The following is a 17319-nucleotide window of genomic DNA, read 5'->3' as shown; positions in this document are numbered from 1 at the left end:
AAAAAAATGATGCTGGCTTAAGAAGCATATGGAATAGGTATAGCTACAGCAGAGACAACAACAGCATATACATTAACCACTCTAAGCAAATACATTTTTCTTGCCAACCATTTTGGTAAATCAAGTGTGTTATGTAGCATTTCAGGAGAGGTTAGCAAGGTCTCTACATCCTTAGGAAGAGAATAAATATTGTTTAAGAAAACTCAAGGTTTATTTAAATGGTTAAATTATAAATTATGGCAGATAGAGGAGAAGAACCTTACCTGACAACCTTATACATTTCCAATTATTGCATTTATGAGTGGTTTGCATGTTCTTCTCCTAGGCTATGTCCTTGCTGTCTTCCACAGCTGCCTTAGGGTAGCTTTGTCCCCTTGCACCTTTCTCGAACTCTGCACTTCATTGTTTATATACTGCTTATTAAATATTTATTAAATATATCAAAGTTGTTGGAAGGTGCCTAAAATGATAAGCTGTTGGGTGCACAAGCTTCTCTTGGAGGTCACCAGAAGGGCTTGAATGCCTGAAAAGTTACCAATTGTTTTTCAAACGGCTGCATTAGTTGGTCTAATAAAAAAAATCAATAAAAGCAAACCAACCAAACAAGCAAAAACCTCATCTTTCCCTCTGTTCCTTGCTTAATCACAGACCTTCATGTCACTACTGTTGTAGTCATATTGTAGAGTGTAGCAGCACCAATGACTATTTCAACATGGAAGAAATATAAAATTTCTCTAAAGTTTCCATTTTTGTGATGTGCTGCTAAGAAGAAGAATAAGCAGTGTGGTCTTGTTAAAGTTAGCATAGGTTTAGAGAAGTGTGCATACAAGTGATGTATCTTTAGGTTTGTCTAGCAGTTAGCATACGTGTGTTTGCAAGTTCAGAAAGATATGGGTACCATTGCTGTTAAGTACCTCTGAAGAGCCTTCTAGTAGTGTTTCATGGACATTAGTGGGCTAGAGTGAATCATTCCTGCAGAATGTTTCCGTTGTTAGACTTACTATGTGGGAAATAGGATATGTTATCTTCCAGATACTAGAACTTTGTATTATTTCCTAGGATGATAATTTGTGAATGTTTTGGGGTTGTAGGTAAGAAAGAGAAAGGTAAGAAACCAGGTGCAATGATGCCAAGTAGTTTGTGATATCGGGGAATTGACAAGTTTTCTTGGACTTCCATTAAAGTGTTGAAAAGGTCTGATAGCAGAATCCACTTAATAATTGTAAGCCATATTTTCAGCTGTTGTGCTAGTCCTTCATTTTTTTTTTCCCTCCAGTCTCTTACCTGAAAACTGCTCTGTAATATGCATGGATATAGGCAAAGACCTTTGGATAAGGTGATGATGTCTTCAGGGTAGAAGCCTTCATAATGGGGCAATGGTTTCACAGCCACTATTACCAAATATACATGCAAGCAGATCACCCAGTGATAAAAATTTGATCCAGCTCATGTAGTGATGCACAATCCCATTTCCATCAAGTTAGTCAAAAGTACATAGGGGAAGCAAAAAGGCATAAATCCTTGTTTGTTAGCTTTTCAAGGACAGGAGATACTTGATAACACACAAATCTTTCCAACAGAAAAAATAACCTGCCAAAATTTTTTGAACAAATTTGAATTCAGAGTTCATTCATGCTCGGCCATTTGTTACTTTCCTGTGACCTCAATTTTTCTGATCCTGTGCAGGGAAGTTAAAATCCACATGTACTGTATCATTGAACCGTGGCATGAGATGCTTCTCACGTAGGTTTTAACTAGTCTTTTGAAGGTCTGTATGCTATACCAGGCAGGAGAATTACTTCTCTGTAAGACATGGGCATAGTGAATAAGACGGAAAGTGAACAGGAAGCATTTTAGCCACATTTCAAACTTTAAATCTAATTATTTTTTCCAGCCTTTATAATTTAGTGTGGAAAGATTCTCCTCCCTCTCCTTTCCTTTTCTATTTCTTCGTCTTCCTCTAGTTTCCTATACTCCGTAGTCTTTGCTGACAAAAATATTATTATTTTATTTCTCAGTTTTCCACATATAAGGATTCTTTGTGCTCTTCCACAAACATTGCCCATCACAAACTAATAGCTTTGCTCACAAAAGCCAGCAAAATAATAAAGTGTTTGTGACTTTGCAGTGAGTTTTAATTTTGGTAGCAAGATAAGCTACCAATGTAAATGTCTTTACAATTCTAACACCAAAAACCAGTCAAAACTCTGGAAATGTTGGATCCTTTCTCAATTTCTCTTCAGTTCTAACTACAAAACATTTATTGATTATCTAGCATAGGATGCAATTTAAAAAATAAGGTTCTGGTGATGGGATGTACTGATGTGAGTAGAGGGGAAGTTTGAGGTGGACTAAAAATGAGGATTATAGAAGGAAGTTGGTTTCAGAGTTAGGTTTGAAGTGGCCGTTGTTACTGCTTGATAATAATGAGATTATCAAACATGAACTGTTTTGGGCCCTACTAGGTACGTTGCCACATGCGGATCAATGACTGAATTCTCATTTGAAACGCGCTGGACTGCTTGGGCAGCTTGCCTTGACATTATGCATTGAGCTCTTATTGCAAAGCCTGGTGGTGTTTTACTATACTGAATTTTTTGTTTTGCACAGTAAGTTATGGTAACTCACAAATTTGCTGGGATGAAAATGTTTAGTCTTAGCACTTGTGAATTAAGGGAAAAATAATTATTTTAGGCAAACAGACAACCAGGTCTTTAGTGCACTGACTAAGGACAAATCCAGTGCAAATGGAGAAACAGTGGGACAATAGGTGTGGTTATCATCATTTTGCTTAGTTTTGAGTTAAGATTTATATCTAAATATGGGCTATACATTGCCCATATAAAATGGATTTTGGAACGGAACTACTCTTCTCTGCTATAATGCACTGTTTCATTTTGGTGCAGCTAGGCTACAGGAGGGATGGTGCTAAGCTGGGTGAGCTGCAACTATGTCTTGACAAGAGCTAGAAACAATGGCCTGAGTTACTAAAAAAAAAAAAAAAAAAAAAAAAAAAAAGAATATTAATTTCTTATACAAGTCCTAATTTATTCCAGCCCGAGGAATCCCCAGTGAATAATTATACATATTAAAAAAATATATGATAATACACCAACTCTTTGTCCAGTAACTTGTCAGATTAATTTTATTAAAGAATACAGTCTTAAAAGTGTACTTGTCTGCAATTGCAAGTGTTTAATCCCTTGAGATGGAAGCACTAATTAAACATGAGTTCAGCCTGACATAATTCTGCCACATTAGTGTGCATTACAGTATATTAATTTAGAAAGCAAGTTCCATAGATGACTTTATAGTTGATCATTAATGCTTATTATGATTACATTATCGTAATCTTTGTTTAGCCAATAAACACTTACATTGAATCAAAAAAATGGTCTTGTAGTGTGTCATAATGCAGCCACTTATCCATGTTCACATAATTTTACTCTAATGATACAAGAGGCTTACATGGATTTCTGTTAATAGGTTAAACATTAGGCACTTTTTTCCATGTACTTGCACTGTGCCAAATGAATGAGTGAATGTGATAAGAAAATAGCTACACTGTTTCAGACAACAAAAGAGTATTTCCAAAAATCTCTGTGCTAGTAATGGGTAGAAATAATCCCGTTAATTCAGTGCTTTCAAATGGGAGTAGCTGATACATACAGATATTTATACATATTAGGGAAACAATTTCTGTTTCACTCTGATGTATTTAATTCTTCCCATAAATAGATTTTTGACTGTCCAGCAGGGAAGGTATGGTGAGGGCAAAGAGACAGTGCTTATGTATTTCATGGTTTCCTGTCTTTTTTTTTCCCCTTTACCATGTGTCACTGGTTTCCTAATTGAGGAAATCTCGTGATGGGTGCTCTGTAGGTTGGAAGTATAGCCTCTGTTAACCTGCCTGTTCTAGTCCTGCAACAGAGGGGATCACAAGCACTATAGAGGCAGGTACTGTGCAATACAGTTGTTGGAGATTGCCAACAGTATGTAACTTTGGGAAAATATTTTACTAGGTTAGTGAGGCCTTCATGGCAGCCTGCAGGCCAGAGTCAGCTCATGGGGTAGTTCCTTCTTTCAGAGGAAAGACATGAGGGACAGAGTCAGGTTTAGGCATCCTGCTTGGTTGCTCGTGGCCCAGAAAAGGCTGTGAAGTACATCCCAAACTGCACCATAACCACTGCTGCAGGAAGGGCTTGGTGGTCCTGCACTGGACAGTCATCTTGCTCTTTCATATCTACCCCACTCCAGCATCTGTACTGTTAGGTAATTATGTTCTAAATTTTCATATATGTGTGTGTAGCAAAAAATATGTTTCTTTTCTCTGACTTTCTTTCTGGGGGAAAAACTGTTTTGGGAACAATTCTCATTTCAGGACTATGCTATGCAGTGTTTACCATTCTTTCTGATGAAAATTTGCTCTCTTACACAGTGTAACACGTTTTGCTTTATTTTATATACAGTGGATGTTTACTGTAAATGAATGCAGCACTGGTTAAAAATTACTCACTAAAGTCATCAAAAAATGCAGTCTGATTTATCGTTGGCACAAGTACAACATAGAACGTAAGCACCTCCTTTCTCCCTTCAGCATGAATAAATTTGTGTTCTAAATAAGGTCCAAACCGTGGGGGGGTTAAGAGGATGTTTCAAAACTGCATTTAGCACCTTTGATAAAAACGCTTACTATTTCTGTTTGTCAATTTACTGGTCTTTTCTGTCTTTGCTGTCTCATGCCTGTAAGATGAACATAGAGTAAGCTATTACTTAAGTAAACATAAGAAATCCATGCTACTAATTTAGAGGTGATAACTGTCTGCATACCAGGTTATTGAGCCATCAAGCTTCCTCAAAAACTAGATCACAAATGAAGAGTTTGTTGCTTAGAAGATTGCAGTTCTGGCTGCCAGTATAATTTTAAGTGGTAAGGAAATAAAAATGCACTTATTAAGTCAAGTTTCATCATTAACAGTTTAAGCAGTAAAAGCATAGAGGGATGAATTCTTAAGCTGTGATCATTTAAGGAACTGCAAAGTAAGAAAAGATGTTTCTGCAAGTTTCAGACAGAACTCTGCTCTAACAGGTAACAGGGAAGATGTAAAAAATGCAGGGGACTGAAGAAGTGCCTTTTTTTGCAGTTACGGTCTTTGCATTCCTTTTTCTCCTATAGCCTCGGAGGGTTGTTAATTCCTGTACAGCCTGAGAGCTCAAAATGAGTTCATGCTGAGAGAGCTGAGGAGAGAGAGGAGTTTAGGCAGGAGAAGTTGGACATCAGCAACACAGAGGAGTGTGTTAACCAGTGGATTTGGTGGTAGTTGCAGTTTGCTCTGTTGAGAACAAAAAGATGTACAGAGGAACTAAGCCAAGATGAGGGAACTAGAGAGAATGTGGAAAAGGTTGTGGTGGAAGGGAAAACAGAGATGAGCAAGCAGAGAGATGAGCAAAGGGGAAAGCCAGACAGGGAAAAGGAGAGAGCTTGGTGGATGGGAAGACAGAAAATGAGGTGAGAGCTAAAGAAGGAATTGATCAACTTGAATGGGCGCAGGAAAGTATGACTGAAAACACTGTTGTGGAGGGAAGACCAGTAGCAGATCCCTGGCTCTCCCTCCTTCCCCGTGCCAGCAAGATCCAGGATGACCAGGACCCAGGGGTGAGTTGCCAGCAAAAATCAGTATCGAAATCAGAGTCCCTAGATCAGAAAGGAGTAGTGCCTGGGAGTAGGGGTGGGCTAGGTGGTAACTCTATACCCCCCCCCCATGCACTGTGGAGGTGAGGACCATGGGAATGCCAAATAACTGTAGCACTCTCTCCACAGTCATTGCTCTGCCAAGTTGAGACACCAGCCAGGATTTCTGCACGGCGCTGTGCTGTGGGGCTCTGCCGTATTGTGTTGCTTTCTGTGGCCCAGAATAGCAGTGTGGACGTGCGGGGTGGCTCAGATGTTAGAAGAGCAAAGCCCTGTTTTCAGGGTGGCATCACAGCTCCAAAGAAAGAAAGAAACTGAGATGACTGGGGGCTTCACATAGTTACAGAATAACGCTTCAGTACTTATCCAGGCATAAACACTGGGAAAAAAATATAGCTGCATGAACTTGGGCTTCTTTCCAAGTTTAGGACAATATTTACCATCACCAAATAGACAGTGTTCTCCTATTTTCCAAGCACTGAATGGATGAGACTAGTAGAAAATTGCTTTTAGAGAAATCATTGCTGTTTGATCAGTATGTAACTTGGTGTGATAGAGCACGGAGACTTGTGACAGGGTGACTGTCTTCCTTGCTTTCTGATTTTCAAGGCTGTATCTCAGTCCATGGCAGGAATTAACCTCTGTGTGTGCTTCTTCTCTGATCATTACATAAAAAGAAGCTCAAAATCCACCAAATTAATGATAACAAAGGATGAAGTGTTTGGCATATTTTTAAGGCTATATGCATTTAATTTTTTATTTTTACTAGTCCATCTTAGCATAATATTTTTATCATAATATTTACAAGCTAGTTAACTTTCTGTCAATATAAATATATCAACCTGTGTATGATCATCATACTTCAAATTATTTTTTTTTTCAGTTTGATAAACTACTTTTTCCTTTTAAAATGAATTTTTCATGGAAAGTTTGGTTAAAAATATTTTGACACTTCAGGGGAATGTGGCCACATCTATGAATTTATGTGTATTTATCTTTACTGCACTGAAATCAATTAAAGTTATTATAGTAGTAAAATTAATTTGGGAATAGAGCCTAAATGGAAAATGTAATAAAATTAAAGCTGTTTAAATTTTTCTGAGTTTCAGTTCAATACAATTTTTCATCAATATTGATGTGTGGAAGTAATAATGGAATATTTGCCTTCACAGGCTTCTCAGTATTTTTGGTTTGGGTATTGCAGTGTTGTGCGAAGCCTGAGACGCTGGCAGGAGGCTCTGCTTTTTTCTTGCGAAGCCTGGCTGCGTGGCTGGCATGCTGGCAGAGCTCAGGAGTCTCAGCTAGAAGGTAGATCTCCACTGAGTCTGTGGACTCGATGGAGAGGCACTGTAATGAACAGGAGACCCACTGCATTTTAAGAGCAGATTGATCCATCTGTTCCCATTTCTGTTCTGGTCAGCGTGGTGCAGTTGGATCTTACACTGCAAGTCTTCACAACTCTACTGCAGGGTGTAGGCCTGATTTTGGGACCTTGAATGTTCTCCAAAACGCGCGAGCTGCTGCCAGATACAACTGAGAGCGTGCCTGTTGGTTACAGGCTCTCATCCTCCTTCATCCCTTGGTGTTGGCTGAAAGCACGGCAGCAGGAGGGCTGGCACAGGCAGGGCTGTGTAGCGGTGGCAGTGCGCTGTCCAGCCTTGTGATGCCAGGAAGGCAGATGAAGTAACAGGCCTTGCAAGAAAGTGTGGATTTTCTTGAGGGTGAACCTCTGCTATGAGGTTACGCCAACAATATATACAGTATATTCAATATAAACAGCAGCCTGACACAAAGGAAGAAGAGAAGCAAGAGCTCTGAGCAAACAGGAGGGCTGAAAGTGTTAGTATGACAGCTGTAGATTTAAAAGTAAATAAATCCCAAAGCCCCACCTGCTGACAAGTGAAACTTTAACAGGTTGTGTGGTGTGATAATTCGTTAAAGCTACAAAAAGGAAAGGATTTGCTATATTTTCATCTGTGACAGATCTTGATTCTGGTGTTGGTATTTAAAAATGAGTCTGTGTGTGCTCTGTACCCTCATGTGGCTCACCTCTGCAGGATTTTGCACAAAATCAAGATCAGAAAGAGGGAGAAGAAGAGTTGGAGGGGGATCAGTGCTGCTGCAGGATTTGGGGCAGGGAGGTTGTTGGAGTAAATGCTTCCTGTGGAAGAAACAGTGCAACGAAGGATGGCTGTGATAACCTGCACTGCTCATGTTCCTTGCCTGGGTGTACAGCTGTTCTGCTGCTGAACCACAGTTTCCTTTTTAAAAGCTAATCCTTAAGTTATATATGTGAAAATATGGTGATCCTCTTGAATTATTTTTTTTTTTTCTGTCATAGAAAAATTTATCGAGAAGTGACAGCCTCTGAGAAGTAAGGCAGGCTTTTGATGTTAGCTAAACTAGACCAAATTCAGTCATTAAACTGATTAAAGTATCTCTCCTATGAAGAGAGGCTGAGAGGGCTGGGACTGCTGTGCCTGGAGAAGAGGAGGCTCAGGGTGTGAGCTCGTGAGTGTGTATAAATACATGAAGGGAGGCTGCAAAAAGGACAGAGCCAGGCTCTTGTCAGGGTTGCCCAGTGCTGGGACAAGCGGCATTGGGCACAAACTGACGGACAGGAGGTTCCCTCTGAATATCAGTAACCCTTTTGTGCTGTGTGGGTGTGACGGAGCACAGAGAGTTTGCCCAGAGAGTTCGTGGAGTCTCCTCCTTGGAGATCTTCTGAAGCCACCAGGGCGTGGTGCTGGGCAGCCTGCTCCAGGTGGCCTTCCTGGATCAGGGGCTGGGCCAAATGGCCTCCAAAGGGCCCTTTCCACCTCAACCCTTCTGTGGTTAAACTAAAGGAGGCCCGAAGAACTGCGGCCCTGTGTGCTGTAGCTGACAGTCAGTCCTCTTGGTGTTTGCTTCCTATGTGTGGTCTAGCTAACTTTCTTTTATGTATTGTCAATAAAGAGTGGTACGTTCATACAGAATATAAGTGTCAAACACTTGAAATATACTGCTGATGAATAATATGGACTTTGGGTTTGGTAGACATTGTGGGAGGAATACACTGAGGAAAAATATGTAGTAGAACAGACAACATATGGGAGGAAAAGCAGAACGTGTTGAATACACTTTCCACAAGCACATTATGCAATCAATTGGTGTGGTTCTGTGTTTATAAGTTTCATAGCAAAGTTACCACAGCATTATAAATAATAAAATAACCTTCTGAAACCTCTTTACCTGGTTTTGTCGACTATACTCCTTAGCAAATGCTGGTCTATGCAGAAGCATCTAATCGAAATGTAAATTGCATACTGATGCTGTGTCACACCTCTGAAAAGTAACAAAGAATATCTGTTGAAGGCAACAACATCGCGAAAAAATGAAGAGAAGCCCCACTGTTTAATTTTGAAGAATAACATTTCTGACAGCTGAATGAACAAAAAGAATAGGCATCAAATGCATTTGTGCCCAGACAAATGTTGTGAGGGATCCCTCACCTTTGTTTGGACTATCTGTAGATGCGAGTTCATTACTGAGCAGTTCTCTGGGTGACTGCCTTCATTTTTGATAAAGTAATGCTCTTTTAGGGATGTCATTAAATAATAACCTTGCCTGTGGAGGGATGTAGGATGTGGTATTTTGTAAAATACTTCCAAATGTCTGTTATTAATAAAAGGCTTGTAGTTCAGTTCTATTGGATGCTGTTTTTTATTACCTTTCTAGTGGGGTGAGGTGGGGGAAGGTACTAAATCTGATGGTTTACTATAAACAGCGATACATGGCAAGGAGCACAGTTAAGGAGATTGTTATCTCCCAGGAACAGAGAATGCTGTGGTCAACAGGAAATCAATTTCTGAGGGTGCTACAGTAAATTTGTCTTGTAACTGGAAACTTTCTAATTGCTGCCCCAAGGGAACAGTGAGCTGAAAAGCAGGCAGATGGTTCCTTCCCTATTTCCTCCTCCTTTGATTCCATCTGAATAATTTCTAGCTTCCCACTAACTTTGTGCATTAAACGTTTAAACTATAATAGTTGCTTTCACTTGTACAGTAACTTGGCTCTTCAAAAGCCCGATATTCTTCAGCAGGTTCTGGGAGATATTTAAATCTGTTCTCTTTAGATTGAGCTGCTACTCCTAGCCTGGAGTGTTAGCAACTGATGTGAAGGAGAAATTGTTTTTTATTTCATTCTATGCAGTGGAAAGATGGTGGTGTGTGTGGTGTTTTGTTTTGCCAAGAAGAGGCATAAGGAGGTGGCATTTTTTCCCCCATCATTACACTGAGATTTTATTATTCATGAGATTTGAAAAGCATTGCAGCACCAAAGATATAGGCTGTGTTTTTTTTTTCCACTTATTTATAATTAATGTTCAATAGGATGGAAGAGCCTGGCACAAAGAGGCACTGAAGAAGCAAGGTAGTGGTCTGTTACATTATAAGGGCTTTTGGGTGTATTTGGTTGGGATGAAGAGTCTACAGAGGTAAAAACATCCATCCTACCCATTGTCTTTCTTTGTTCTGAAAGTTTGACTGGGTGTAGGTGGTGGTCTCTGGACACAGAATGGAAAAACATAACAAAAACAATGTCTGTGTTGTTACAAAGAGCTTATTGCGGTCAAGTTCCAGCTTCAGCAGAGGGTTGAAAGTCTAGCTTTAAATGCTTGGTGGCATTGGAGACTTTAAAATTAGTAGAACACAAGTGTGAGCTCTGTTTTAATTTGGAGCTCCTTGAAAACTACTCTGTATTGAAATAAAACATGCCTACAAAATGTAAATACTTCATTTAGGAGGAAAAGCTGGGAAGGAAGTGTTCAAGTAAGGTAGAAAAAAAGTCATCTTTCCTGACCTTACTTTGAAACTGCTTTTTGCTTCAAAAACACCTCTTTGGTTTGGCCAAATTACATACATACCAATTGCTTCTCACCATCACAGGCACACATGATCAGATAATATACCGATTACTTATGAGCAAACTGCATCAAATAGCAATTCATCTAGAATACCTGTCACAAATTAGTTGCTAAATAAAACACACTTTATCACACTAGTTGCTAATTATTAATTTTAGAAATGTCAAAATACCATTCTCAATAGTAATGAACAAATTAATCACTGGTTGGAATATCAATCACGAAGTGTTTTCTTTGCATCATAACTTTAAAACAATAACAGTATTTTCATTTTGAATGTCATGTGAAAAAAAGTTAACACAAAATGAAATATATCTGGCCAAGAATTAATTTATTTTTTTAAGAAAATTGTTATTTAGTGGGGATTTTCTCTTGAAAATATTTTTTTAGGTCTTTTTCCAGTGTATGTGCTTTTAAATTGGGTGTAAATAATTGTAAATTGCAAATTGTGCTTTTAAATTTGCTGAAAATGAAGATGATAATTTTCAAGAAAAAATGAATATAATTTTCAAGAAAAAATGAAGAAAAATATTATGAAATAGTTGGTTTGTGTTAAAAATCTACAAAGTAGTAGAGCCATATCTAAAGTGCAGCAAGTTATGGAAATGCATGGTTGCCTTTGGTGATAATTACTACTACATTAGTATCAGATCTGTAAAATGTTATGAAATTTTTAAAAAAGCTTCACTAGCCATTAGAAGCTCTTAATTATTGTGACTGTTAACAGGTACTTGTTTTACTGTAGTACTTGGGAGTTGTAGTCATACTAGGATGCAAATTCATTTTTTCTGCAGAAACTTGAAACCGAAAGTTAAACTTTGCATCAGCCAGTGAGATCCTGACTCTAGTTCACACACCCAATAGCTGTGATCACTCTAATGACTAATCCCTCTGCAACAAAATAGGTAAACATACGCCTATAATTAAGCAGATGTTCACATCAACCAAGCAAGCAAACATCTATTTTATTCCTGGAAATCTACTTAGATATCCATTCTCTGGTTAAAAGAAAATAGATGGTATCTAGTCTGAGGACTTAGGGGTCTAGAACAAGCATCCTTAAGCTGTGGGATATGCAGGGTGGGCAGCAGTTAGCAGGCAGACTGGCCTTTTAGCTTGTGTGTTTGTTTGTTTGGCATACGGTAATTTCCCAGTTTCAGTGCTTTGAAGTAACAGTACAATATGTAACCTTCTGGGAGAGGAGAGAAGAATGTGCTTGTATATGCATTTTCTCAATAACTAGACCATAAATTTACCTATCTTATTTTTAACATGCGTATATGGAAATAAACTGGTATGAAACAGGGTATTGAAATTAAAAGGAGAGTTTGAAAAGCTCCATTTCTTTCTCACCTCCCCATCTGAGTCTGGATTTTTAATTTAAGGGAAGTACCCTTATTGCTGCATGGAGCAGCTGCTTGGGAAAACAGAGCTTCTAAATTGTATTTTTAGTTCCTGATGTTCTCTTTGGGTGTGTTACTTAATATTCTGTTTACAAAGTGCTCTGCAGAGAATTTGATACAAAGCAATGATTAGCTACAGGAAGTGCTGTTTTTTTCAATTTTATGAATGTTAATGCTCACTTGAAATTTTCATGAAGCTGTTGCATGTGCAACGTGAAGTATACAACATTTTCCTGTAATAAACCTTATGACTGCCATAGAAAAAGTGACTTTAGTGTGAGGGTATGGAGTATGTATCTTCATCAGAGAAATACAATTAGGAAGATATAAAGAAGATTAATGTTGTTTATAGAAGTGAATTAATCCTAAATTCTGTTGTTTATCATACAAATGTGTATAATATATTTTGTAGAATAACCCCCCAAATAAAAACATGTAAATTGGTTGGTAGTCTTGTTATTATATGCAGCTTTCTTTTTGAACTGCTCTTTTAAAATTCTTTAGTAGTACTCTGTGTTCTAGGAGAATGGTGCCTAAATGCAAATGAGTTTGTTCCTGAGCCGTAACAGCAAGAGGACTTGTGTTACTGTTATTTTTTTATGTTCTTTTTATACCTGTGTAGTGTGTAAAATATGGCATGCTGTACTCACAGCTTCTGTTTATTTTTGTAGGGTTGACCTGACAACCATTTCATCGTGCAAGAATCAGTTAGTAAGATCTGCGCAGACTTCCTCCTAAGGGGAAACATGTCTGAGATTGACTATGAGAAGTTAGCTGAAATAGGTAAATATGTTTTATTATACTTCAAATGACATCTGTGTAGAGTTACAGGTGATTTAATAGAGCATCTTCAGTGAGAGGCTTCACTGGCATTTTGTAATGCTTCTTGGAGCAATCCTGTATGAGTTACAGCCACTGTACTAATAGGTACCCTATTAAAGCCATTAGGGTTGAAGGTTAGTTTAATGCATGCTTCTCTTATGAATTATTTTTAAATGTTCCCAGTGCAATTCTAGGCTGTTGGAATATCACCATCATCACATATTGTGGCACAAATGGGAGTCATTACTCCAAAGAGACACGTATTGAATGAGCACAGTGATTGCTGTATTGCGTGTTATCTCCAAAGATGTTAGTCGACCTGAGCAATATGACCATGGCATTTGACCATGATCTTTCATTTTGAAGATCAGCATTATGTGTTTTTTTTCACTGAGATTTTGAGGTTGTCAGGCTGAACTCCAGAGCAAGTGTCTTTCAGGTTTTTTTGTTTGTTTTTCCCCCTCTGCCTCAGTCTCCCTGACCATCCATTTAGCTTTGATTTCTCCATGTCATGACTTTCAACTGCAGCTGGCCAGCTTTCTATTCTTAAGGCGTGATTCAAAACCCATGGAAAGCAATTTTCCTCTCAGCCTTGGCAATCTCTGGATCAGACCTTTTGTGGTGTCTCCCAGCAAGGGTTGAACAGCAGTAGCAGTGTGATTGGTAACAGATGATTCTCTGCTATGGCTCATGAAGCAGGACAATAAACTCCTATCATTTGCAGGAGAAATATGAAGCTCAGGTCTTCCTCAGTTTGGAACAATTAATCTTCTTTTTTATTTGTGTTTATTTGGAAATGTCTCTTGAGATTCAGTCCTCTTGTTCATGTATGGGGAGAAAACTAAGGGAAAGAAAAAGAATAAACAAATAATTATTTACTAGGTTAGAGTTAACTAGCTTTTCAAGTAATTTGTGATTACTGCTGGGACTGCTTTAGTCCCTGTGAATAACTGCAGTACAAATGGTCATGGATATTTTGCTTCTCTAGTTCTTTGCCATTTTTCAAAGCCAGATAGCTGTCTGTACTTGGTTACAAATCCTGCTTTTTGGAAGCCTATTACTATATGTAATAAAAAAAATATATATTCACAGGAGGAATTGGCATCCACCTCTCTGTACTAAAGGCTGTAGTTGGAATATTAGTTGTTTCTGTTTTTAACTTTAATATACATTTCACTTTTAATAAGGCTTGTTCAGTTTCAGTGGATCCTGGTACATAGTTTCTGTTTCCCACTTCACATTCCCACCCAGTCACGTTCTCTATTTTCTTTGCAAGTTTTTGGTACTTAGGGTGGTTACAGTGCTCAGACATGAAAACATACTAAACAAAGCAGCGCTTTTGTTTTTTGTCATTTTAATGTGACTTCAAATATATAAATAGAGGGGGGAAATGGTGAAATTCAGGTATTGGGTTATATTTGTATTGTTCTTTTTGGCTTTGGGGAAAAAATAATTCTTTAAAAGGAAAGAATACTTTTCCAGTTGAGGTTAGTGTAGCTCTTTATGTATGATACACTTTTAAATGGTAGAATGATACAGATTTTGGAGACAATAAAAAAAATTAAGTTTTTGTGTACGTGGAGAACTCTAATGGTATATTTCTAAACACAGGTTTCTTTTTTTTTTTTTTTTTTTTTCCCTGAGACTAATAGGACTGTTGCTTTATTTTCTGAAGAAGCTTTGATTTGAATTCAAACATAAATAAACTTAAGAAAAAATATAATTTGTGACTGCTCTTTGTCTTTGAGAAGCCCAGCCATTGGTTACAATCTTCATCCTTTTGAAATACAGTTTTGGTACTAACCATGTTAAAAACAAAAATGAGACAAGATTTCATATAACCATTTATAGAATAGAAAGATACTGGGAAACTGAGTGTAAAGCATTCAAAAATATTTACTGAGAGTTTTTTCTCTGACATGTATTAGCTACTAGTACATAAATCTGGCTGAAATCAATACCTAATATATTCTGTCTGCCCTAGTGTATCTTTGGTGGTGGTTAAGGCATATAAAATGATCAGAAGGCAAAACATTCTTGAAGGACTTAAAATTAAGTGGCACTAATAGTGTTATAGATAAACCTGCTGATTCCACCTTATTAAAACTTGTATGATAAAAGAGATGAATGATGTACAGGATGTGGTGAATCTCCCCCTCTGCTCTGCTCTTGTGAGACCCCACCTGGAGCCCCAGCACAAGAAGGGCATGGACATATTAGACCAGGTCCAGAGGAGGGTCATGAAGATGATCAGAGGGCTGGAGCACCTGTCCGATGAAGAGGGGATGAGGGAGTTGGAGTTGTTCAGCCTGGAGAAGAGAAGGATCCAGGGAGACCTTATAGCAGCCTTCCAGTACTTAAAGGGGGCCTACAGGAAAGCTGGGGAGAGACTCTGTTAGGGAGTGTAGTGATAGAACAAGGGGGAATGGTTTAGAACTAAAAGAGGGAAGACTTAGATCAGATATAAGGAGGAAATTCTTTACTCAGAGGGTGGTGAGGCACTGGAACATGTTGCCCAGAGAAGTTGTGAATGTCCTATCCCATGCTCGAGATGTTTAAAGCCATGTTGGATGGGGCTTTGGGCAACCTGGTCTAGAGCAACATGTCCATGCCCATGGTGGGGGGGGGATGGAATTAGATGGTCTTTAAGGCCCCTTCCAGCCCAAGCCATTCTATGATTCTGTTTTCTTCTCTTAAGCCACCAAGACACTTGTGTGTTGATGGGTTAATATAATGTTTATTCTTGTCATAGAATCATAGACTATCCTGAGTTGGAAGGCACCCACAAGGATCATGGAGTCCAACTCCTGGCTCTGCTCAGGACCACCCAAAAACCAGACCCTATGCCTGAGAGTGTTGTCCCAATGCTTCTTGAACTCCATCAGGCTCAGTGCTGTCACTACTGCCCTGGGGAGCCTGTCCCAGTGCCTGACCACCCTCTGAGTGAAGAACCATTTCCTAACATCCAGCCTGACCATCCCCTGTCCCAGCTCCATGCTGTTCACTCAGGTCCTGTTGCTGTTCTCAGAGAGAAGAGCTCAGCGCCTGCCCCTCCGCTCCCCTCTTGAGGAAGCTGGAGGCCCCCATGAGGCCTCCCCTCAGCCTACTCTGATCTGGACAGAACAAAACGAACAACTTCAGCTGCTTCTCATACGTCTTCCCCTCTAGACTCTTCACCATCTTTGTAACCATACTTCGGACACTCTCTAATAGTTTTATGTCCTTCTTATTATTGTGGTGCCCCAAAATGGAACACAGCGCTCAAGGTGAGGCTGCACCAGTGCAGCACAGAGCAGGACAGTCATTTCCCTCTAACCCGCTAGCAACGTCATGCTCAATGCACCCCAGGGTATGGTTGGCACTATTGTTGGTCCCTAGTCAGTTTCTAGGAAGCATTCACTTGGATAGTGTGGCAACCTCAGGGCCAGCAGTTATCCCAGAATCTGTGTTTATCTGGGAAGGTACTTAGGATCATCCTTTCTTGAACTGTAAAACAATTTGTAAAAAGTTGGGGGAAAAATTAACCAAACCTTCAAATAAGATTGATTGACTTTGTATTGTTCATTTTAGTGCAAAGTAGATTTTAACTTGAGGACCTAGTCCAGAATCTACTAAAGGGGGGGGCGGGGAGGGGAGAGAGAGAAAGATGCCTATTGATTTCATTGGGCTTTTGAGATGATCTTTTGAGCAACTTAGCTTGGCCTCTAGCTGGACTATATGATGGATCGACATATGGCTGCTTTGCTTATTGCAGGTTCTGAAGGTTGAAGGATTTCAAGTAAATGGTGGATTTTCATGCAGTTATGGTGAAGGCTTTTTTGCACTTTGATACCTTTATGCAAGGTATCCTTTTGAAAGTCTGCTTTCAGACAGTGCACACATGGAGTAGTTGTCAACGCGCATTAGCATACTGAAACTTTGATTTCCCCATTTGGACAACCTTGAAGTAAAAGACAAGAAGATGTAGATGGATACAACAAGCAGATTGTGAGAGTCTAGGAAATAATGAGACAACAGCAGTTGTGCATAGCAAAGTCACAGTATGCCAGCTGTCCAGTCATTGTCAAGATTTTTATGAGCACTGCAGCAGATACTAACTTTAAGTAGGATGCGAAGGTAGCTTTGAGTAATTAGAAGATTGTTTTTTCCATACTGGAGAGTGGAGAAAGAGCAAGAACCTGAATTGAAAATGAAACAAATGGTGATCAAGGCCTGTGTTTTTGATTGAGGAAAAATTCACCCCCTTAATAATTCATCAGAGGCAAAAGTTTTTCTTTGTTCACTAGCACTTAAGCATTCTTGCTTGCTTTTTTAGAACTGCAGAAAGATGAAACAGAAGACGCACAGTCAGGACAGGAAAAAACATTTATGTCTCCACCATTTGAGGATACTGAGTTAAATATCAATCACCCCTACTATGATGTTGCAAGACACGGCATCATCCAATTAGCAGGTATGTTTGGAGAAAGATTCACATTATTAAGCCCCTTATCATATTT

General features: G+C 39.0%; 1 protein-coding gene across 4 annotated transcripts in view; it reads left to right on the top strand.

The window, feature by feature from the left end:
- ARHGAP8 (Rho GTPase activating protein 8) overlaps nt 1–17319 on the top strand; it is a 90413-nt gene that overhangs the window by 15863 nt on the left and 57231 nt on the right. For 3 of the 4 annotated variants that reach the window (XM_032188958.1, XM_032188976.1, XM_032188949.1), the window contains exons 2-3: nt 12670–12781; nt 17136–17273. In XM_032188958.1, the coding sequence (XP_032044849.1) occupies nt 12745–12781; nt 17136–17273 (175 nt within the window). In that variant the 5' untranslated portion in view covers nt 12670–12744. The remainder of the gene's footprint in view (nt 1–12669; nt 12782–17135; nt 17274–17319) is intronic. The other variant, XM_032188966.1, reaches the window with a different exon arrangement.

The sequence above is a fragment of the Aythya fuligula genome, chromosome 1, assembly GCF_009819795.1.
Source record: "Aythya fuligula isolate bAytFul2 chromosome 1, bAytFul2.pri, whole genome shotgun sequence".
NCBI lineage: Eukaryota > Metazoa > Chordata > Aves > Anseriformes > Anatidae > Aythya > Aythya fuligula.
The sequence above is the reverse complement of the archived record's forward strand: the minus strand, read 5'-3'. Positions and strand labels throughout refer to the sequence as shown.